At 37.8% G+C, this 24,202-nt stretch overlaps 1 protein-coding gene across 1 annotated transcript in view; it reads left to right on the forward strand.

Moving 5' to 3' along the window:
• Nucleotides 1-24,202, forward strand: part of NPHP3 (nephrocystin 3) — a 61,704-nt gene that overhangs the window by 13,817 nt on the left and 23,685 nt on the right. The window contains exons 8-19 of the mRNA XM_028099147.1: nucleotides 661-735; nucleotides 4,055-4,228; nucleotides 5,204-5,307; nucleotides 6,302-6,416; nucleotides 6,671-6,814; nucleotides 7,294-7,391; nucleotides 8,528-8,630; nucleotides 9,038-9,120; nucleotides 10,979-11,117; nucleotides 12,823-12,987; nucleotides 20,473-20,567; nucleotides 21,113-21,235. Coding sequence (XP_027954948.1) covers nucleotides 661-735; nucleotides 4,055-4,228; nucleotides 5,204-5,307; nucleotides 6,302-6,416; nucleotides 6,671-6,814; nucleotides 7,294-7,391; nucleotides 8,528-8,630; nucleotides 9,038-9,120; nucleotides 10,979-11,117; nucleotides 12,823-12,987; nucleotides 20,473-20,567; nucleotides 21,113-21,235 — 1,418 coding nt within the window. The remainder of the gene's footprint in view (nucleotides 1-660; nucleotides 736-4,054; nucleotides 4,229-5,203; nucleotides 5,308-6,301; nucleotides 6,417-6,670; nucleotides 6,815-7,293; nucleotides 7,392-8,527; nucleotides 8,631-9,037; nucleotides 9,121-10,978; nucleotides 11,118-12,822; nucleotides 12,988-20,472; nucleotides 20,568-21,112; nucleotides 21,236-24,202) is intronic.

Below are 24,202 nucleotides of genomic sequence, written 5' to 3' on the forward strand. Positions count from 1 at the left end.
AAATCCCTTTTAAAAATGAATATACTAGGAGGATGAATTTATTTTATAAAAATAGGAGTAAAATAAGATCAACCATGATTATAGATGTAAATGCAAGATAAACTTCTATTCCAGTTCACTTGATGTGCTTTGTAAAACCATTGTCTTTATCAAGTATTAATCTCTTATTAGTAACATGCATGTTCTCTGTAGGTAGGGCATTCTTCTTTCAGCAAACTCAGAAGACTACTGATTTACACAGCCAAGTACCATTTTGCCTTTTTGTTTTGTAGAATTATAGCTTTACTCTCATAAAAATTGATTTTGATGTATTTTGAAGGTTATATATATATTGAATGGCATGGAAGTACATAAGACAGAATTTGGACACAGAGAAAAAAAGTATACTTTTTGTTTTATTGAGACATTGTTCCCATTGTTCACAATAAATCCCTCCTGTTACCTTGAACAGGTTACATAACTTGCTTCAGTTTCCTCTTCTGTGAAATGGAGGTAATAATAATAGTGTCTCCCTCATGGGCTTGTTGTGAGGACAGATGAGCTAATATGTGTGAAGTACTTAGAATGATCCCTGACAACATAAGTTCTATAGAAGTATTTACCCCCTCTTGTTACTATTGTTTTCTTCATGTTGTTGTCGAACTTCTTTTTTTTCCCCAGATCATTGATCACTCTGGAGATCCTACAGAAGGAGTATATAAAACTTATATTTATGTGGAAAAGATTATTAAACAGGTAAATATGCATTCTTTATAAGATTTCATCTGAAATACTCTAAGGGGCGCCTGGCTGGCTCATTCGGTAGAGCACGCAATCCTCAATCTTGGCCGTGAGTTCAAGCCCCATGTTGGGCATAGAACCTACTTTAAAAAAAAATTCTAAGACTGTTTTCCATAAATGTGGGTTTTCCAGTAAAAACAACTTCCTTGTTTTTTTGAAAACAATACCTGGGAAGAGTGCCATTGTTTCTGGTGATTGTCTATCCTGTGGTATTATCATAGTATTACTAGTACCATGTTTCTTTATCTGTCATCTGTCTCACAAAGCTATTTGATGCCTCAACACCTGATTAAGTGTAAAATAGATTACAAAAGTGCTAGATAAAAAGAATAAGTATTTGGGCGCCTTTGCGGCTCAGTCGTTAAGCATCTGCCTTCGGCTCAGGTCATGATCCCAGGGTCCTGGGATCGAGCCCCACATCAGCTCCCTGCTCCGCAGGAAGCCTGCTTCTCCCTCTCCCACTCCCCCTGCTTGTGTTTCCTCTCTCACTATGTCTCTCTCTGTCAAATAAATAAATAAAATCTTAAAAAAAAAAGTATAAATATTTGAAGGAAAATGTTTATCTTATTCAATAGAGTCTCCTCAGGTTTTGTGTGCACCTTGAATTTTTATAAAGTAGAAAAATCCTAGGGACACCTGGGTGGCTCAGTCGGTTAAGCGTCTGCCTTCAACTCAGGTCATGATCCCGGGGTCCTCAGATGGAGCCCCACATTGGACTCCTTGTTCAGCTGGGTGTCTGCTTCTCCCTCTCCCTCTACTGCTCCCCCTGCTTGTACTCTCTCTCTCTGTCGAATAAATCAATAAAATCTTAAAAAAAAAAAAAAGGCTTTTCAGGGGCATCTGGGTGGCTTAGTTGGTTAAGCATCCATTTCGGCTCAGGTCATGATCTCAGGGTCGTGAGATTGAGCCCCACCTGGGGCTCTGTGCTGGGCATGGAGCCTGCTTAAGATTTTCTCTCTCCCTCTCCTTCTGCCCTCCTCCCCAACCCACCCCTCCAACCCCGCTCACATGTGCACACGTGCATGCTCTCTCTCTCTCAAAAAAAAAAAAAAAAAAATCCCTTTCAAATTTATCCACTACATCATCCTTGCAGCAGAGAGGGGTAAAATCCTACCTCTAAGGGTCTGAGGTCATGGTCATAGACAGTATCTCAGGCTGAAAGTTTCTATGACATCTCAAGTATTAGCTTGTAAATTTATGTGAGTTACATATTCTTCTTAATGTTATACATGTGTTTATTTTTAATATAAAAAATCATTTTAAATTATAGATTATCAAAAATGCTGATGATGATAAGAAAAAGAACCCCCCACCTTAAAAGTAGAATGGGCACAATAGAAAGATGTACCACATTTAGCCTGTGGTTGCCTATACCTGCTGATATATCCTCTGTGGTGCCAGAGATTCTACTTGAGAAGTTAGGGATTAGATTACTTTTTCTAATTAACTTGTATTACAAGTATGGAGATTTGTTATCAGAGAGAAAGAATGAGCCCCAAAACATAATGATATGACTTCTGGCAACACATTTTGTATAGTGTTCTTTAATATGAAAACTGACATCAATTTTGATCTTCTCAATAATCTTGTGAATTTGGGGACCCAGGTAAATAAAATTAACTGAGCAGAATAAATGGTAGCAAGTGGAAGTGGACATATTTGCCATCTTTACTGCTTGAAGAGCAACATATTTTCAGTGGTATGAAGACTAGATATCATGACACAGATATTTGATATCAAGAAACCCCATCTTAGTAATTAAATTCTTATAAAAATGTAAAGCAGCATATTTCTTAGGCATTAGCACATTCTTTAAAATGATTCACCACCCAGATGTAAGCAAATATATTGTGTAACATTTTTCAGAAAACACATCCCCAAGAGTCAAATGCCCCTCTATTTTTTTTAAAGATTTTATTTATTTATTTGAGAGAGAAAATGAGAACATGAGGGGGGGGAGGGTCAGAGGGAGAAGCAGACTCCCTGCTGAGCAGGGAGCCCGACGCGGGACTTGGTCCAGGGACTCCAGGATCATGACCTGAGCCGAAGGCAGCCGCTTAACCAACTGAGCCACCCAGGCGCCCCTGCCCCTCTATTTTTATCTGACAGTTGTTTTGTTTTGTTTTAAATGTAAGCACTGCCCAGTGTAGGGCTTGAAACCATGACCCCAAGATCAAGGGTCACATGCTCTACTGACTAAGCTAGCCAGCTTTCCCAATTGCACCTCTAATTTTAATAAAAGCTGTTTTTTATTAAGAGTTTGGTTTTTGCAGTTGAAAATAGAGCTACCATATGATCCAGCAATTGCACTACTGGGTATTTACCTCAAAGATACAAATGTAGGGACCCGAAGGGGTACGTGCACCCCAATGTTTATAGCAGCAATGTCCACAATAGCAAAACTGTGGAAAGAGCCAAGATGTTCATCGACAGATGAATGGATAAAGAAGATGTGGTATATATACACAATGGAATATTATGCAGCCATCAAAAGGAATGAGATCTTGCCATTTGCAACAACATGGATGGAACTGGAGGGTGTTATGCTGAGCGAAATAAGTCAATCAGAGAAAGACATGTATCATATGACCTCACTGATATGAGGAATTCTTAATCTCAGGAAACAAACTGAGGGTTGCTGGAGTGGTGGGGGGTGGGAGGGATGGGGTGGCTGGGTGATAGACATTGAGGAGGGTATATGCTATTGTGAGCGTTGTGAATTGTGCAAGACTGTTGAATCACAGATCTGTACTTCTGAAACAAATAATTCAACATATATTAAGAAAAAAAAAAGAAGAAGATAGCAGGAGGGGAAGAATGAAGGGGAGTAAGTCAGAGGGGGAGACGAACCATGACAGATGATGGACTCTGAAAAACAAACAGGGTTCTAGAGGGGAGGTGGGTAGGGGGATGGGTTAGCCTGGTGATGGGTATTAAAGAGGGCACATTCTGCGTGGAGCACTGGGTGTTATGCACAAACAATGAATCATGGAACACTACATCAAAAACTAATGATGTAATATATGGTGATTAACATAACAATAAAAAATTTTTAAAAAAGTTTGGTTTTTGTGTGTGTTTGTCATTTTAATATTTCTTTATTTCTAGTGTTTTTTTTATAGTTATAAATTTATTCTTGTAGGTACTATACAAAGGCCATAGGTTTGGACTTGCCCTCCTCAGTAGGTGAAACCCACCGTATACCTGTGTGCTTACCTTGTTCCAAGTGTTTACATTCTTTATTCATTGTTGTATGCTTGCTCTTGGTGTTCAGGACATCCTGGGCTCTGAGAACACAGACCTGGAGACTAAGGATTTGAGCAGTGAAGATTCTGTTCCAGAAGATGATGATTTTGGTGATGTTTTGTGGGACATACATGATGAACAAGAGCAAATGGAAACTTTTCAACAGGCTACAAATTCAGCCCATGAGTTGGGATTTGAGAAGGTAAGCATTTGGAGTTATTGTTCCAACAAACATCAGTCACCACTTAAAGCTCTATCATGATTGTGTTTTTACCTAAATACAGTCCAGGTTAAATCAAATTACCTCAGTAATTATTAGGGAGTTGGCAAAGTTATCTTGATCCCAGGGCCCCAAGATCATGACCTGAGCCGAAGGCAGACACTTAACCAACTGAGCCACCCAAGTGCTCCAAGAACGAATGTTTTAAGGAATATTATCATAGCTGTCAGTAACAGCAGTATTTCCATAGAAATTTTATAGTTTAGGCTGTCTATGTTTATGTCCTGGTTCTCCCATTTGCTCACTCTGGATTTTGATCATTACTTAGCTCTGAACTTTGACTTCCTTGTCTTTAAAATGAGATATTTAAGGATGCTGATGAACTGACCAGCCTATTGCATTAACTACTATGGTATTTTCTGAATGTTTGACATTTTGAGTCCTCCAAGCATTGGAAGAATAGATAGCCTTATGATTTTTATCAAGTTTCCTAACTATCCTAATCTTGGTTTGGTGAACAGCAGATAGTAAAGAACATGTGGTTGATAAATCCTAATCTTAACTAAAAATGTTTGATGTTCCTAAATATAGTTGAATCTCACTTAACCTTTCATATGATACAAAGTTAAGCACATGTCTCAACATGGATAATCACACCATGAGGACAAACACTAATATACTTATTAACCTGGACTGAGAATGTTGTAAAGCCCGAGGGGGATCTCAAGTGTTGTCTCTCATCCATTAATTGACAGCAATACTATGTGTAGAAGAAATTGGGGCTCATTCTTAGGTTACTACTTTGGGCACGTTTAACCAGCCATAAAAAGAAGCAGTCATGAGGGTGACTAAAAGTAAATTTCGTTTTCTCTAATGATTTCAGAGGGTAGTCAGAAGTTGGCTCTAGAATTCTGAGGCGTGTGCTTCCTCACAATTTAAATTCATTTTTGTTTCTAGTATTACCAACGCCTTAACGATCTAGTGGCGGCCCCAGCACCAATTCCACCTCTTCTTGTATCTGGAGGACCAGGTTCTGGAAAGTCCCTTCTCTTATCAAAGTGGTATGATGCAGTGCAATTAAATTGTTGTTACCATTGTTATCATTTGAATTACTGACCTCATTCGACAAAATGTATTAATTGCCTGTCTGCCTTCCTGCATGGCCTGTACTAAACACTGAAAAAGCAAAAAGGTATAAAATAATAGTCATGCCCTGAAGCGTATACAATTTGGATGTTAGAGAGGATCTAGGATGAGAAAGGAATAGGAAATAGGAGCATTTTGATGGTGTACAGTAGTTACGTAGGTCAGAGCTAGGCACGTGCTATGTAAGGGCGTGGTCAGTATGGAATGGAATTAGGTGAACTAGATATACAGGGGATGTGCCTGTGTTTTCAATTACCGGCTTCATCTTAAAAGTTTTGTTGAGATTTTAAATATTTAAAAGAAGGCAAAGACAGTTTAGAGTGAGATAAGTCATAAAGAACATCAAAGTAAAGGATGACCTGTATTATGAATGCAAAGTCATTCTTCAGATTAGGGAAGGTTTATAGAAGTTGATAAACTCTTTTTTGCTTTCATTTTAGTTCCTATTATTTAAAAACAATTAGTAAGAATATTGTCTTTCATAATTATGATTTACATTGAAGAGTTGGCATATGTTGTTTCCTTTTTACTGCCCTTTTATTTAGTGGGAAATAATATTTTTTTGGAAAATAATATTTTTGTACTTAGCAAAGAAACTTTTTTTCCTCTAATATATTTTTAATTAAAGGGTAATGCTCACTTCACTAATACCTTAACCTCAAATGTACACTATATTGGTTTCCATTAGTTAATTTCAATTTGTAATTAAAATGAATCTATAATTTTTAAAGGTTTATTTAAAAGGATCTAGAAGTGGAATAAAAATGGAAATTTCCCGTGTTTATTCAAAAATGATTGACCATGTGATTGCTGACAGTTGGATAGCATTTGATGTTTAATGCATTGTGAATCCTTTTTTCTGATAATAAATGAACTTCATCAGTCTTATAAAAGGTCTTTTTCTTTCAGGATTCAGTTACAACAGAAGAATTCCCCTAACACGCTAATTCTTTCTCATTTTGTGGGAAGGCCCATGTCAACCAGCTCCGAGTCCTCCTTGATTATTAAACGACTAACTCTAAAGGTATAAGATGCCATGTTTTGGAATTATCAGAATTTTTATTTAGAATCAGAAATTGTTGGGGCTGAGTACCCAATAATTTTCAATTTTCGATATTACCCATTTGTTTTAGATTTGTATAACATTAAAAATAAAACTTGATGCAGTTGGGTCCTCTTGGTCACTCAGTTTTGGTTTTAAAAGTCAGGATAGAAGTATTTCCCACCAGCTGTGATAAAGTGTAACTACTTGCATTCATATGTGTTCTCATCTTGCAGTTGATGCAGCACTCTTGGTCAGTATGTGCTCTGACATTGGATCCAGCTAAGCTTCTGGAAGAATTTCCACGCTGGCTAGAAAAACTCTCTGCCCGTCATCAAGGCAGCATCATCATCATTATTGATTCTATAGATCAAGTTCAGGTACTGTTTTCACTTTGTAACCTATTGGTACTCTCAGAAAGAAACAGAATTATCAGTAATGGCTATAGCAGGCATTTAAATATGTTGATGAGAAGAAAATGTTGATGTTGTTCCTGCTATTTCTGCTTAATTTCTAGGGAGGAAGAACGTGGATAAAAAATGTACTGTATGCCCTGGTATAGACATTAATATCTTATTGGGAAACACCAATTGAATGAACCAGTTAGCAAAAATTGTTCATTTTGACATATTTTTAGGGCCTTAACATTTCCTTAAGTGTCCATAATTCATATCAGCTATCATAGTATTTTGCCACTTGTTTTAATATCCTGAGATAAATTTATCATCCCAAAACAAGATTGTATCCTTAATAATAATGAGAAACTTAATGAGAATTTCATTTTACTTGGGGAGCTATTATCAGGTTGTTTTGAAATATTTTGAATTAATAGAATGAATTTTGTTTTTATATTTTTAAGCAAGTTGAAAAACACATGAAATGGCTGATAGATCCACTGCCAGTGAATGTAAGAGTAATTGTTTCTGTGAATGTAGAAACATGCCCTCCAGCGTGGAGGTATGATGTTAACTTTAGTTCTTTCAGATTACGTGAAATGCGTTAAGTACAAACAAGGAAAGGTTTTGGATATGTGTTTGTGTTTTCATATTTTTCATGTAAGTGGCAGGGAGGAGGGGGAGAAGTGGATGGATTCAAGAGAAAGTTATAATCTACAGGCTTTGGTGGGAGGTTAGGCCTGGGGTGTCAAGGAGGGGAAGCCTAGATGGCCCCCAAGTTTCTGTCTTGAGAAATTACATAGATTGTGGTCTTTTTCAGGTTAGGGACTAAGGTTTATAGAACTGAAATAGGGAACACAGAGGATGGGCAGGTTTGTGGAGGAAAGGTTGTAAGTTTTGTTTTGGACATGGTTACCTTGAGTTGCTAGTTGTACCTCCAGCTACCAATGGCTAGCAGGCAATGACATTTACAGGTGAGAAAAACAGGGAGAGGGCCGGGCTATGAGTAATGGACCAGACACCTGTTATCTTGAAAGATGCGCTTACTTTGGCAGTCATCAAAAAAGGAATACAGTGGTTGAATTCTGTAGGGCAGTGTTTCTCAACCTTTTGTCCCCCTTAGGAACCTTTTTAGACACTTTCTTCCTAATTACCTCCCTCACCCCTAGAAATTTTAATACCATCCATATGCCATATATCAGTTTATGTATAGAAACAGATATGTTTACATTTGTATATTTGTGCTTTATACATAAAAAGAGTAAGATTCTTTTTCCCCACCCTGAAACAATTTTCAATACCCTGTTGAGAATGGATATAGCAGGATGATTATATTCCAATTGGATTACAAGTAATTTGTGGGCAAATACTACCTTGTACTATTCTTCATAGGTACTAATATGTTTAGTTTTATTCCTAGTATAGAACATAGAATTTAAAATGTTTTACCACCTTACTATCTAATGTATATTGCTATTTAAAGTCTTTGTTGGGATTAATTGCTGAAAGTAATGATATACACGTTAGGATGAATCAAACAATAATACCTAGTAAGATTCACAGAGATTAGTTTTGTTGATTTTATAAAGGCAGTATAAAAAATTAATTCTTGTAATGGATTTTGACTTGTGATTGGATAGATTACAGCTTTTATTGTTTTATTAGAAGAGAATTTCATTTTTTTTCTTTAAATAAAAGGTTGTGGCCTACACTTCATCTTGATCCTTTAAATCCAAAAGATGCAAAATCTATTATAATTGCAGAGTGCCACTCTGTGGGCATTAAGCTGAGTAAAGAGCAGGTAAGTGTTTTTAACTTTGTTGCCCTTTTACTGTCTATAGCTTTCCTATAAAACACCCTATATGAGACTTAAAATTCAATATAGGAACTCTCTAATGTGTTAAGGAAAATTGGAGTTTCCTAATTGTTAAATGCATTGGCTCTTAAACTACTAACAAATATAGAAGAAGCAATAAAAAGCATTTGGGGCTTAAGTTTTGCTTTGCTATATTATATTAAGCAGGAATGCTAAAAGCAAAAGAACATCTGCAGTCCACCACTGCGCGGCAGTGTTGTTACTGATGAGGTGGTGGGAACCGTGTCATTTCTGCCAGGGATTTTTGTTGATGGCTCTGTAGTGAAGACCGTTTCATTCCAGGGTGGTGTTGTGTTTTTGTGTTTGTTTTGTGTTTTGGTAAACTGGTGCAGGAGAAGAAGCTAGAACGACACTGTCGTTCTGCTACGACCTGCAATGCCCTTTATGTCACCCTTTTCGGCAAAATGATCTCATGGTAAGTGGTGGCGATGTTACATGATCTGCATGTTTTCTGTTTGCTGCAGACAGCTTCCTCACCTTGTGAAACTGAACGATCATTGCGGCAGTCTCTCTGAGCCACTCACATCCGATTCTGTTGATTCTAACAGTGATACTAACATCCTTGTGGGAATGTGACTCATGACTGCAGATTGGTGATAGCCCGTGCACTACAAGAACGTGTTGGCTGTAGTTGTCTCATTTTCATCACACTAACTGTTTCCCTGTCGGGGGTTGCCAAAGAAGGCCATCTTTGCCCTCCTTGGGGGCCCATGAATGCTTCTTGTCACCTGCTTGAGGCCCCTAGCTTTGAGAAAGTGAGGGACAACTGAGGCAAACCCATGCTCTTTTGGGGTGTCCTTGAATATTGGTAGGTAGGTATGTAGGAATTTTTAATTGTCTCTGTTCTCAAATCCTGATAAACGTTTCATCTTAAAATAGATTCTTCTGTTCTGGATGCCCTTTAGTCATTTGCCTTTAAATAAGCCCTACAAAGTGTAACTATGTTTCTTCTTCAGTACAGCCTCACCTTACTTTGTCTCTTCACAACCAGAGGCAAAAAAGATGAATATGGTTTTGGTAATCATCACAACGGACAGTTAATCCTACTACAACCCATATTCTAGACACTGAATCTGGTACTCTTGGCTCTTAATTCTACGTTCTCATCCTGAGCACCAGATTTGAAATAAAACCATCTTCTAAAATTTTGAATTGCCCGTGATATTCCCACTGCCCTCCTCCACTGTCTCCAGTTTGGGCAGTGCGTCTGGCCTCTGGGAGCATCGGAAGCTGGCCTGAGTACAGTTCAAGAGCGGGAGTCCCTTTCCACACATTCCATAGTATTTATTGAATTTAGCTATTTTAAGAGTGTTGAAACAAAATGAACAAACCTATTAGAATATCTAAAAGTGAGAAAGAGAGTTTTTTTCAAGCCCAAGTTAGGACAGCTGCCCGGGAAACACAATCTTCATGGGGAAGATGGTGCTCTGGAGAATGAACAGGTCTTACAGGGCTATATACCCTTTTTTACATTTTCTAAAAGCTTGAAAGATTATATAGGCAGGAATCCTGTGTTTTGACATCAAAAAATGAAGGGGGTAGGAGCATTGGTCCATATCATAAGGACACGATGGTTTCCCTTTAGGCTACTTATTTACAAGGCAGATGTATAATGTGTGCTTGGTGGGCCATAAATCAGGCTTTTGGTTTAAACAAAATTCATGTATAGTCATGCTGATTTAGAAAGAAATCTGAAACGGCTTCCCATATATATTAGGCCTTTAGAAAGTTTATTAGGCCTATAGAGAGGGACTATAGACCTTTTGTTTGTTTTTTCTTCTCTATATATCTTCATATTTAAAAAAGAAACTATTGGTAAATATTGTGTAATATTTTAAAACAAACCACCCCATTTACTGATTTTCTTTAGCCTGATGTCTCCTAAATCCTGGCTCTAAACAAATTTAACTTGCATGGCTAACTAATAACACCTATTTATAATTATTTTCCTGCTTCCTGTATGTAGGTAGCATGTTTCTGGATGATTAGAACCACTTCTTACTCTTTTCTGTGTTCCCATAATGTGCAGTAATTGCTTGACACATAGTAAGTTCCCAGCATGTGTTTACTGAGTCGAACTAAATGGTACACTAAAATAAAACTAATGACTCTAGCAGTCCCATGAAACTGTCATTTGCCTATATCACGTTTTGTTGAATTTCTGTTATCATTTAAAGTATAAAAAATAGAGACCACATTGTTTTTATCTACCCCAAATTTTTCACAGATGTTGGCTGTCTGTAAGAAATTAAATCTATTCTCAATTCCAACAGTGCTGGGAGAGCAGGCAATTTAGATAAAATCCTTCATCAGTGTTTCCAGTGTCAAGATACTATTTCGTTATATAGACTTGCTCTGCGATCTATCCAGGAGTCCATGGCAAATGATATGGATAAAGAACTAATGAAACAGGTAAAGGATGATAAACTTATAAAACTCCTAAAATTTTGCATCTGTTTGTGAATTGAAGAAAACAGTAATTATTTTTAAGTTTGTGCTCAAGTATGTTTCAGGCATATACAGGAAGGCTAGCTGCCGTAGTGTGCTAATGGCCAGAAGTGACAGCTCAAGAAATTTGCATTTTCCTGATTATCATTGAGATTTTTCATCTGTTCATGTTTATTGGCTATTCTTGTTTTCTCTTCTGTGACTTGCTGATTCGGGCCTTTTTATGTGAGTTTTAATTGAGTTGTCTTTACTTAATGATCTCCAGGAGCTCTTAAACTTTGTGCCTACTGAATACAAATCCTCTATTACAGAGTTTGCAAATAAATATCTTGTTCCGATTTGTTTCTTGTCTTAACTTTTTGGTATCATTCATTATACAGTGTTTTATTTTGAGGAAGTCAGATTTATCAACAGTTTCTTTTATGGTTTATGCCTGTTATATCTCATTTTAAAAATCTTTTATTATCAAAAAATATTTTGTTATTATAAAGATATTCTCATATAAATTTTTCCCTTTAAAATGTTTTCCACTTTTGTTCTTCCTGTGTGAGTCCTTATGGATTTATTTTTGTTTATTATGTGAGGAAGGAATCTACTTTTTACTCTTTAATCATGTGGCCAGTTCATTTTACTAAATAGTGCATCTTTTCTGCTAATTTGGATATCACACTCACAAATTAACATGAGTTTGTTTTCTGAGTTCTTCTCTTCCCGTTTTGCTTATTCCTTGCCAATACCACAGTGTCTCAACTATTATAGCTTGAAAGTAAACTTTCATATGTGGTTGGTCTGTGGGCTAATGGTTTCTCCTGCACCCCTTCACTGAAAGTACAGCTCTTGGGATTCCTGGTGTTGGCAAGCTTTCTAGTTCCAGCTACTCACCTTACTGGGTTTAAGGGCTCACCTTCCATCCCTGCTGTGGCTGTGAAAACCCAAGCCCTTAAATTACTGAGACTGCTGCCAACCAGTACCCTCACTTCCCCCAGGAACAGCAGCTCCAGCACTTAGCCCTCTGATGTTCACTTTCCTGTTCATTTTTGGCATCTGGGGGATTTCCCTTTCTTTTTTGCAGGTTCCCTGTGCTTTTAAAGGTGTTTTGTTACATGTTGTCTCATGTTAACGGGCAATTACAGTAGAAGAATCATTTTTTTCTACCATCTTTCCAAAATTGGAACTTTGTCATTAGTTTTAATCCATTTCCTGAGGTTTTAATTTTTTTCTCTTTTTTAAAGATTTTATTTATTTATTTGAGAGAGAGCACAAGTGAAGGGGAAGGGAGGGGCAGAGGGCAGAGGGAGAGGCAGACTCCCCACTGAGCAGGGAGCCCAACATGGGGCTTGATCCCAGGACCCCAGGATCATAACCTGAACTGATGGCAGATGCTTAACTAACTGAGCCGCTGAGGCACCCGCTGAGGTTTTAATTTTCATCAAACTTTTTTCTGTTACTGTCTTTGGCATGCTAGATTTGCTATATACACTATCTTATTCCTGATTAATGTGTTTTAGAAAGTGTGTTTTATTCTAAGAAATAGGTTTCTTGCTAAATCATTTGAACAATAAGTTTGAATAAGAAGTTAATCACCTTAAAAGAGTTATGGAAATTTTAATAGCTGTTTGTTACTTGTAGAGATGGCTTATGATCATTCTTAATTCATTTCTCTACCTAGATTCTCTGCCTCATAAATGTTAGTCACAATGGCGTGAGTGAATCAGAACTGATGGAACTCTACCCTGAGCTGTCCTGGGCTGTCTTGACCTCCCTTGTTCACAGTTTACACAAAATGTGCTTATTGACTTATGGCTGTGGCTTGCTCAAGTTTCAACATCTACAGGTAAATGCTTTTTTAATAAGGTTTTTTACTTATAAATGTCAACATACCAGGAGATAGTCCAAGATGCTGGAGAAGTAGGGACCTTAGTTTCGTCTGGTCCCAGGAATTCAGCTAGATAACTATTAAATCATTCTGAACACCTGCAAACTCAACCAGAGATCTAAGAAAAGAATAGCAGCAACTCTACAAATAGAAAAGTGACCACTTCTGCAACTCTACAAATAGAAAAGTGATCACTAGGGCCGCCTGGGTGGCTCAGTTGTTAAGCATCTGCCTTCGGCTCAGGTCATGATCCCAGGGTCCTGGGATCGAGCCCCGCATTGGGCTCCCTGCTCAGCCAGGAGCCTGCTTCTCCCTCTCCTGCTCCCCCTGCTTGTGTTCCCTCTCTAGCTGTCTCTTTCTCTGTGTCAAATAAATAAATAAGAAAAGCGACCACTTTCTGCAAGAATGACAAGATGGAAAAACTCACCTCAAAAAAGAGAACAAACTGCCAGGGACCTAATCAGTATAGACATAAGTAAGATGGCAGAACTAGAGTTCAGAATAACAATTCTGAACTGGGCTTAAAAAAAGCATAGAAGACACTAGAGAATCCCTTTAGAGGGGGAATAAAAGAACTAAAATATAATCATATTGAAATAAAAAGCTATTAATGAGACACAAAAATGGAGGCTCTGACTGCTAGGGGAAATGTGGCAGAAGAAAGAATTAGTGATATAGAAGACAAAATGATGGAGAACAAAAGCCAAGAAAAAGAGAGATAAACAACTACTGGATCACAAGGGGGAGAATTTGAGAATTAAGTCATACCATAAAGTGAAACAATATTAGAATAATTGGGATCCCAGAAGAAGAGGAAAGAGACAAAGAGAGGGGCAGAAGGTATATTGGAGCAAATTATAGTAGACAACTTCCCTAATCTGGGGAAGGAATTAGTCATTCAAGTCCAGGAGGCACAGAGAACCCCCCTCAAAATCAATAAAAATAGGTCAACACCTCGATGTGTAATAGTGAAACTTTCAAACTTAGAGACAAAGAAAATCCTGAAAGAAATCTGTAACCTACAAGGATAGAAACATTAGACTGGAAGTAGAGCAGACGTATCCGCAGAGACCTGGCAGGCCAGAAAGGACTGGCATGATGTATTCAGGGTGCTAAATGATAAAAATATGCAGCCAAGAATACTTTATCTAGCAAGGATGTCATTCAAAATAGGAGAGATAAAAATCTTCCAGGACAAACAGAAGCTAAAAGAATTTGTGATCACTAAACCAGCCCTGAAAGAGATATTAAAGGGGATCCTTTAAGCGAAGAGAGCCCCCAAAAGTAACATAGATCAGAAAGGAACAGAGACAATCTACAGAAACAGGGATTTTACAGGTAATACAATGGCACTAAATTCCTATCTTTCAATAGTTACCCTGAATGTAAATGGGCTAAATGCCCCAATCAAAAGACACAAGGTATCAGACTGGATAAAAAAGCAAGACTTATCCATATGCTGACTGCAAGAGACTCATTTTAGACCCAAAGACACCTCCAGATTGAAAGTGAGGGGGTGGAAAACCATTTATCATGCTAATGGACATCAAAAGAAAGCTGGGATAGCAACCCTTATATCCAACAAATTAGATTTAAACCAAAGACTAATAAGAGATGAGGAAGGACACTATATCATACTTAAAGGGTCTATCCAACAAGAAGATCTAATAATTGTAAATATTTATGTCCCTAAAATGGGAGCAGCTAATTGTATAAGCCAATTAATAGCCAAATTAAAGAAACACATTGATAATACAATAACAGTAGGGGACTTCAACACCCCACTCATTGCAATGGACAAACCATCTAAGCAAAAGATCAACAAGGAAAGAAGGCCTTTGAATGACACACTGGACTGGATGGACTTCAAAGATATATACAGAGCATTCCATCCTAAAGCAACAAAATACATATTCTTCTTGAGTGCACATGAAACATTCACCAGAATAGATCACATACTGGGTCACAAATCAGGTCTCAACTGATACCAAAAGATTGGGATCATTCCCTGCATATTTTCAGATCACAGTGCTTTGAAACTGGGACTCAATCACAAAAGGAAATCTGGAAGGAACTCAAACACTTCGAAGTTAAAGAGCATTCTAATAAATAATGAATGGGTCAACCAGGAAATTAAAGACAAATTTAAAAAATTCATGGAAACAAAATGAAAGCAGAACTGTTCAAAACCTTTGTGATGCAGCAAAGGTGGTCCTAAGAGGGAAGTATATAGCAACACAAGTCTTTCTCAAGAAACAAAAAAGGTCTCAAATTCACAGCCTAACCTTACCCCATAAGGAGCTGGAGAAAGAACAGCAAATAAAGCCTAAACTCAGCAGGAGAAGAGAATAAAGATTAGAGCAGAAATCAATGAAATAGAAACCAGAAAAAACCGTAGAACAGATCAATGAAACTAGGACCTGGTTCTTTGAAAGAATTGATTAGATTGATAAACCCCTGGCCAGACTTATCAAAAAGAAAAGAGAAAGGACCCAAGTAAGTAAAATCATGAGTGAAAGAGGAAGGATCACAACCAAAACCAAAGAAATACAAACAGTTTTTAAGAGCATATTATAAGCAACTATATGCCAACAAATTAGGCAATTTGGAAGAAATGTTTCAGTTACCAGAACTGAAACAGGAAGAAATAGAAAACCTGAACAGACCCATAACCAGCAAGGAAATTGAAGCAGTAATCAAAAAAATCCCAACAAACAAGAGTCCAGGGCCAGATGGCTTCCCAGGGGAATTCTACCAAACATTTAAAGAAGAACTTACACCTATTCTTCTGAAGCTTTTTCAAAAAATCGAAATGGAAGAAAAAACTTCCAAACTCTTTCTATGAGGCCAGCATTATCTTGATCCCAAAACCAGACAAAGACCACATCAAAAAGGAGAATTACCACTATCCCTGATGAACATGGATGCCAAAATTCTCACCAAGATACTAGCCAATAGGATCCAACAGTAGGATTATTCACCACGACCAAGCAGAATTTTTTCCTGGGTTGCAAGGGTTATTCAACATCTGCAAATCAATCAACATGATACACTACATTAATAAAAGAAAGAACAAGAACCATATGATCCTTTCAATAGATGCAGAAAAAGCATATGAAAAAGTACAGCATCCCTTCTTGATTAAAACTCTTCACAGTGTAGAGATAGAGGGAACATACCTCAATATCATAAAAGTCATATAGGAAGAGCCCAGAGCAAAATCATTCTCAATGGGGAAAAACTGAGAGCTTTTCCCCTAAGGTCAGGAACATGACAGAGATGTCTACTTTCACCACTGTTGTTCAATATAGTACTAGAAGTCCTAGCTTTAGCAATTAGACAACAAAAAGAAATGAAAAGCATCCAAATCAGCAAAGAAGTAGTCAAATTCTCACTCTAAACAAATGCCATAATACTCGATGTGGAGAACCCAAAAGACTCCACCCCAAATTGTTAGAACTCATACAGGAATTCAGTAACGTGGCAGGATATAAAATCAATGCATGGAAATCAGTTGCATTTCTGTACACTAACAATGAGACAGAAGAAAGAGAAATTAAGGAGTCCATCCCATTTAAAATTGCAGCAAAAACCATAAGATACCTAGGAATAAACCTAACCAAAGAGGTTAAAGATTTGTACTCAGAAAACTATGGAATACTCATGAAAGAAATTAAGGAAGTCACAGAGAAATGGGAATACATTCCACACTCATGGATTGGAAGAACAAAAATTGTTAAAATGTCTATGCTACCCAAAGCAATCTACACATTCAGTGCAATCCCTATCAAAATACCATCCACTTTTTTCATAGAGCTGGAACAAATAATCCTAAAATTTGTATGGGACCTGAAAAGACCCTGAATAGCCAGATGAATCTTGAAAAAGAAAACCAAACTGGGGGCATTACAGTCCCAGACTTCAAGCTCTATTACAAAGCTGTTATCATGAAGATGGTATGATACTGGCACAAAAACAGACATATAGATCAGTGGAACAGAATACAAAACCCAGAAATAGACCCTCAACTCTATGGTCAACTAATCTTCAACAAAGCAGGAAAGAATATGCAATGGAAAAAAGACAGTCTCTTCAACAAATGGTGTTGGGAAAATTGGACAGCCACATGCAGAAGAATGAAACTGGACCATTTTCTTACACCATACACAAAAATAGACTCAAAATGGATGAAGGATCTAAATTTGAGATAGGATTCCATCAAAATCCTAGCGAAGAACACAGGGAGTAACCTCTTCACCCTCGGCCACAGCAGCTTCTTGCAAGACACATCTCTAAAGGCAAGGGAAACAAAGACAAAAATGAACTGTTGGGACTTCATCAAGATAAAAAGCTTTTGCCCAGCAAAGGAAACAGTTGACAAAACCAAAAGACAGCCGACAAAATGGGAGAAGATATTTACAAATGTCTTATCAGATAAAGGGCTAGTATCCAAAATCTATAAAGAACTTACCAAACTCAACACCCAAAGAACAAATAATCCAATCAAGAAATGGGCAAAAGACAGACATTTCTCCAAAGAAGACATCCAAATGGCCAACAGACACATGAAGAAATGCTCCACATCACTCAGCATCAGAGAAATACAAATCAAAACAACATAAAGATACCACCTCAACCGGTCAGAATGGCTAACATTAAGTCAAGGAATGACAGATGTTGACAAGGATGTGGAGAAAGAGGAACCCTCTTACACTGTTGGTGGGAATGCAAGCTGGTGCAGCCACTCTGGAAAACAGTATGGAGGTTCCTCAAAAAGTTGAAAATAGAACTACTCTTTGAGCCAGCAATTGCACTACTAGGTATTTACCCCAAAGATACAACTGTAGTGATCCGAAGGGGCTCCTGCACCCCAGTGTTTATAACAGCAATGTTCACAATAGCCCAACTATGGAAAGAGCCCAAATGTTCATTGACAGATGAATGAATAAAGAAGATGATGTGGTATACACACACACACACACACACACACACACACACACACACACACACACACACACACACACAATGGAATACTACTCAGCCATCCAAAAATGAAATGTTGCCACTTAACAATGATGTGGTATTATTAGAGGTAGAGGGTATTATGCTGAGTGAAATAGGTCAATCAGAGAAAGACAGGTATCATAAGATCTCACTCCTATGTGGAATTTAAGAAACAAAACAGGATCATCGGGGAAGGGAGTAAAAAATAAAGCAAGACAAAAATCAGAGGGAGACAAACCATAAGAGACTCTTTAATCATCAGAAACAAACTGAGGGTTGCTAGAGAGGAGGGGGTGGGAGGGATGGGATACCTGGGTGATGGACATTAAGGAGGGCACAGGATGTAATGAGCACTGGGTGTTATGTAAGACTGATGTAACACTGACCTCTACCTCTGAATCTAATAATACATTATATATTAATTAATTGAATTTAAATTAAAAAATAAAAATTTTTTAAACACCAATGTACCATTCTATTTTAAGTGTTTCAATTACAAGACAAAATTGAAATCTGAAATTTGACATTACAAAATTTTTTTGCAATAATTTTAGGTTAAATGTAAAATTTGGCTAATATTATTTTTACGAAGTACCTTTATGAAATGACTATTACAGCAGTCCCCTCTTATCCACAGGGGACACCTTCGAAGACCCCCAGTTAATGCCTGAAACTGGGATAGTACCAAACCCCATATATACTATGTTTTTCTCTATACATGCATACCAGTGATAAAGTTAAATTTATAATTTAGGAATAGTAAGGGATTAAGAACAGTAACTAATAATAAAACAGAACAATTGTAAAAATATACTGTACTAAAAGGTATGTGAATGTGGTATCTCTCAAAATATCTTATTTTACTGCACTCACCCTTTTTTTTTTTTTTTTGGTTTATTTATTTGACAGAGAGAGAGAGCGAGAGCAGGAACACAAGCAGGGGGAGAGGGAGAGGGAGAGGGAGAAGCAGGCTTCCCGCCGAGCAGGGAGCCCGATGCGGGACTCGATCCTAGGACCCTGGGATTATGACCTGAGCCGAAGGCAGACGCTTAATGACTGAGCCACCCAGGCGCCTCTTTTACTGCACTCACCCTTCTTGTGATGATGTGAGATTACCAGTAAAATGCCCACCTGATGAAATGAAGTAATGTGAATGATGTAGGCACTGTGACCTAGCATTACATTACTAGGAATGTAATGGAAGGTCCCACCATTATTTCTTCATGTAGGCAAAAGCTAATCAACTATTTCACCATGCAGCTAAGATATTATAAATGTCTATATTCTTCTACAACACATTTTACCTCTGTGTCTTTACTTCTCTTCCTTAATGTATAAAAATAATTTAATTATTACGGAAAAGATTAAATCATAATATCAGGAGGATCATCTGCTTTCAAATCCCAGTTGCCCTGGGTAGCTAAGACTGCAGAAAGTGAAACTGGGGATAAAGAGGACTTACAGTACTTTGGGCGCCTGGGTGGCTCAGTCGTTAAGTGTCTGCCTTCGGCTCAGGTCGTGATCCCAGGGTCCTGGGATCGAGCCCCACATCGAGCCCCGCATCGAGCCCCACATCGGGCTCCCTGCTCCGCGGGAAGCCTGCTTCTCCCTCTCCCACTCCCCCTGCTTGTGTTCCTGCTCTCGCTGTGCCTCTCTCTGTCAAATAAATAAATTAAATCTTTAAAAAAAAAAAAAAAGAGGACTTACAGTACTTTAAAAAGTAGTTCCTTTCTGAAAAAGAAAAAAATATTTTTTTCAATTGTATGTATTATTGATTGCTGGTATCATTATTTATGTTTTAAGAGCTTCACTCAGGCAGTATGCCTCAGTTCACAATTCAGCTCTTCACAGCTAACACCTCTGTAATGTTGGGTAAATTCTGTAAGACTTGGGCAGATTTTTCCAGCTTACTACAGAGGTTGTGAAGTGAATCAGTTGAGATGGTCTTTGATCCTAGTGAGGCATGATGTCTAGTACATAGTAGTAAATGTTTAGGTATATTGACTGGTATCTGCAATGCCGTGCCTGACTTATGTGTATACAAATGCAAATGAAGTCTTTCGTGTGATTGTGCTGCATTATATTTGCAGGTGGAAAATGTTTGTAATTTCACAGGTTTCTCTTTATTATTATATATTGCTCAAATATACTCTTTTTGGTACTTTTTCAATCCATAGTTCTGATATTTTTACTGTATTAACTTAGTAGAATTAATTTAGTAGAAGCTTGAATTAAATTATGTTTTAAGTGCTTCCAGGAGATTTTTTTATTCTCTATCATTTATCACGTAAACATATCCCGAATTTTAAAATATTCTTTTGCCATCTCTATTATACACCTGTAAAATTGAAATAATTATAAATTTGTTTATAAATTAATTGTTAGATATACAGTGACTTACAGAAAATAGACTGAAATATTTTTTCTTTTTCTTCCCAGGCTTGGGAAACAGTAAGACTGGAATACATGGAAGGTCCCACCATTATTTCTTCATGTAGGCAAAAGCTAATCAACTATTTCACCATGCAGCTAAGGTATTATAAATGTCTATATTGTTCTTCTACAACACATTTTACCTCTGTGTCTTTACTTCTCTTCCTTAATGTATAAAAATTTAATTATTATGGAAAAGATTAAATCATCTCCCCTGTTAATGTCAAAAGAATAAGAGATTATTATGTAAGTAAGTCTTTTAATGTCATGCTAAAGATTTAAACTTACATGAAATCAGTGCAGGATCATTTTTTTATTCCAGTTTAATAGTTTAAAAATATATGTGTGTCTGTATACCATGTGTATATATTTGGATTGATTGAGTTTTTTTTTTTTTTTAATAGCTCAATTTTAGGAAAATACCTTGAGAGTTTGGTTAGTGGTCCTGATATCACTGTATTTACTTTCTTAGATTATTTTTTCAAGTTTCTGATTTTCACCTAATTTTCTCAGCATTAGATTATATTTAAAGAGTCAGAGATGGATGTCAGATACATTTTCCTCCCTTCAACATTTGTCTGAAGCCTTTTGAGGCAATCTCCTTGTTGGAAGGTATTATTGAATGTTGTCCTTTCCCTTCTGACAGTCAGGACCGAGTGACTTGGAGAAGTGCAGATGAGCTCCCTTGGCTTTTTCAGCAGCAGGGAAGTAAACAGAAGTTGCAGGATTGCCTTCTCAATCTCTTTGTGTCTCAGAACCTTTATAAAAGGTAAGAAACTTACTTGTAGGCTCCCTTGGCTTTTTCAGCAGCAGGGAAGTAAACAGAAGTTGCAGGATTGCCTTCTCGATCTCTTTTTGTCTCAGAACCTTTATAAAAGGTAAGAAACTTACTTGTAGAACACCTTCCCCCAGAAAAAAAAATTTAAACAGTTGTTTGGTAGAACAAAGAAAAATGACATTTTTAATTTAGCTTTAATATAAGACCTGAAGCCATAGAACTCCCAGAAAGCATAGGCAGTAAACTGCTTGACATCAGTCTTGGTGATGATTTCTTGGATCTAACACAAAAAGCAAACACAACAAAAGCAAATAAACAGGTGGAACTATATCAAACTAAAAAAGCTTCTGCACAGCAAAGGAAACCATAAACAAAATGAAAAAGCAACCTACTGAATGAGAGAAAATATTTGCAAATCATACATCTGCAAAGGGGTTAACATCCAAAATATATAAAGAACTCATACAAATCAATAACAAGAATCTAATTTAAAAATGGGCAGAGAATCTGAATAGACATTTTTCCAAAAAGGACATCCAGATGGCCAACAGACACATGAAAAGATGCTCAACATCACTAGTCATCAGGGAAATGTAAATTAAAAATTAAAATGAGAGGGCGTGGAGCAAAATGGGGGAAGAGTAGGAGACCTGGATTTCATCTGGTCCCAGGAATTCACCTGGATAGGGATCAAACCATTCTGAACACCTACAAACTCAACAGGAGATCGAAGAAAAGAACAGCAGCAACTCTCTGAACAGAAAACCGACCACTTTCTGGAAGGTAGGACGTGTGGAGAAGTGAATCCGAGGCGATATTTGGGAGGATAGATGGCGGGGGAGGGGGCCTCCATCAGCCGCTACCGGCAAGTGATAGAGCAGCACAGCACAAAATCGGAACTTTTAGAAGTTGGCTCCGCTGAGGAATGTCGCTCCAGTGGCTAAGCGGGGGGTGAAACCCTCGGTGGGACAGTGTGGTCTCAGGACCCTCAGGGTCACAGAAAGACTGGGGGTGCCTGAGTGCGGCAAAGTTCCCAGGTATCAGAGCGGGGAAGCAGGCTGCAGAGACGGAGCCGAGGCGTGCGCTCTCAGCTTGGGGTTGCCATAAACCATGATCCGCGGCACAGTCAAGCCACCGCTCTTCCAGCAGGGACCCAACTAGTGGCAGATCTGGGGAGATTCACCTTCCTCCCCTGGGAGGAGCAGCACGGGAGCACACTACAGGGACCTGCTGGGTTTGGAGAACACACAGAGTGGTGTGCCGGAGATAGAAATGCTTGGTCACAGGCTGGGTGAGCACAGAGTGTGGCCGGAGACCCGGGAGACAGGAGTGATTGACTGCTTTTCTCTGGGGGTGCACTGAGGAGTGAGGCCCCGAGTTCTCGGCTCCTCCAGGGCAGAGATTGGGAGGCCGCTGTTTTCACACTCGTCCTCCAAATCTGTACAGAAAGTTGCAGGGAACAAAAGCTCCTGAGAGCAAACCCGAGCAGATTACTTAGCCCGGACCAGCAAGGGCGGGGCAGTTCCGCCTCCGGCAAAGACATTTGGGAACCATGGCAACAGGCCCCTCCCCCAGAATATCAGCAAGACCAGCCTGCCAAGACCAAGTTTACCGATCAATGAGAACGGCAGAACTCCAGCACTAGGGGAATACTGCATATAGAATTCATGGCTTTTTTACCATGATTCTTTAGTCTTTCAAAGTTAATTTCTTTAATTTTTTCTTTTTTTTTAATTTTTCTTTTTCCCTTTTTCAACCAACATCTATCAATCCCTTTTTTAAAAATCTTTTTTAGTTTTCATTTTTAGAGTCATATTCTATCCCTTCATATTAGTTAACCTTATTTTTGGTATATATATATAAGTTGTTCTCTCTTTAAAATTTTGGGATACAGTTCCTTCTAACAGACCAAAATATACCCCAAATCTCAAGTGTATGGCTTTCTTCTAGCCTCCCACCTGATCACATTCTCTTCCCCCCCTTTTTTTTAATTTCTCTTCTTTCTTTGTTCAACCAACTTCTTATCATTTCCTTTTATAAAATCTTTTATAATTTTCATCTTTACACTCATATTCCATCCCTTCATTGTATTTACCCTTATTTTTGTATATATATAAGCTTTTTTTTCTTTAAAATTTTGGGAGGCAGTTTCTTCTAAAAGACCAAAATGCACCCAAAATCTAGTGTGTGGCACTGATCTATTCACCAGCCTGATCATATTTGATCATATTTTTTTTAATCTTTTTCTCTTTTTTTTTTCTTTCTTTCCCTTTCTTTTCCCCCGGTTTCAGGTCTCTTCTGATTTGTTTAGTGTATATTTTTCTGGGATCGTTGTTCTCTCATTCATCTATTCTCTTCTGGACAAAATGACAAGATGGAAAAAATCACCTCAAAAAAAAAGAACAGGAGGCAGTACTGACTGCCAGGGACCTAATCAATACGGACATTAGTAAGATGTCAGACTAGAGTTCGGAATGACGATTATAAAAATACCACCTGGGCTTGAAAAAAGCATGGAAGATATTAGAGAAACTCTTTTTGGAGAAATGAAACAACTAAAATCTAACTAAGTCAAAATCAAAAAGGCTATTAATGAGGTGCAATAAAAAATGGAGGCTCTGACTGCTAGGATAAATGAGGCAGAAGAGAGAATTAGTGATAAAGAAGACCAAATGATGGAGAATAAAGAAGCTGAGAAAAACAGAGATAAACAACTACTGGATTACAAGGGCAGAATCCGAGATAAGTGATACCATAAGATGAAACAATATTAGAATAATTGGGATTCAGAAGAAGAAGAAAGAGAGAGAGGGGCAGAAAGTATATTGGAGCAAATTATAGCAGAGAACTTCCCTAATTTGGAGAAGGAAACAGGGATCAAAATTCGGGAGGCACAGAGAACCCCCCTCAAAATCAATAAAAATAGGTCAACACCCCGACATCTAATAGTAAAACTCA

This window comes from Eumetopias jubatus, unplaced genomic scaffold (genome assembly GCF_037043125.1).
Source record: "Eumetopias jubatus isolate StellerSeaLion01/CBP00866 unplaced genomic scaffold, mEumJub1_p1.0 scaffold_1, whole genome shotgun sequence".
Classification (NCBI taxonomy): Eukaryota; Metazoa; Chordata; class Mammalia; order Carnivora; family Otariidae; genus Eumetopias; species Eumetopias jubatus.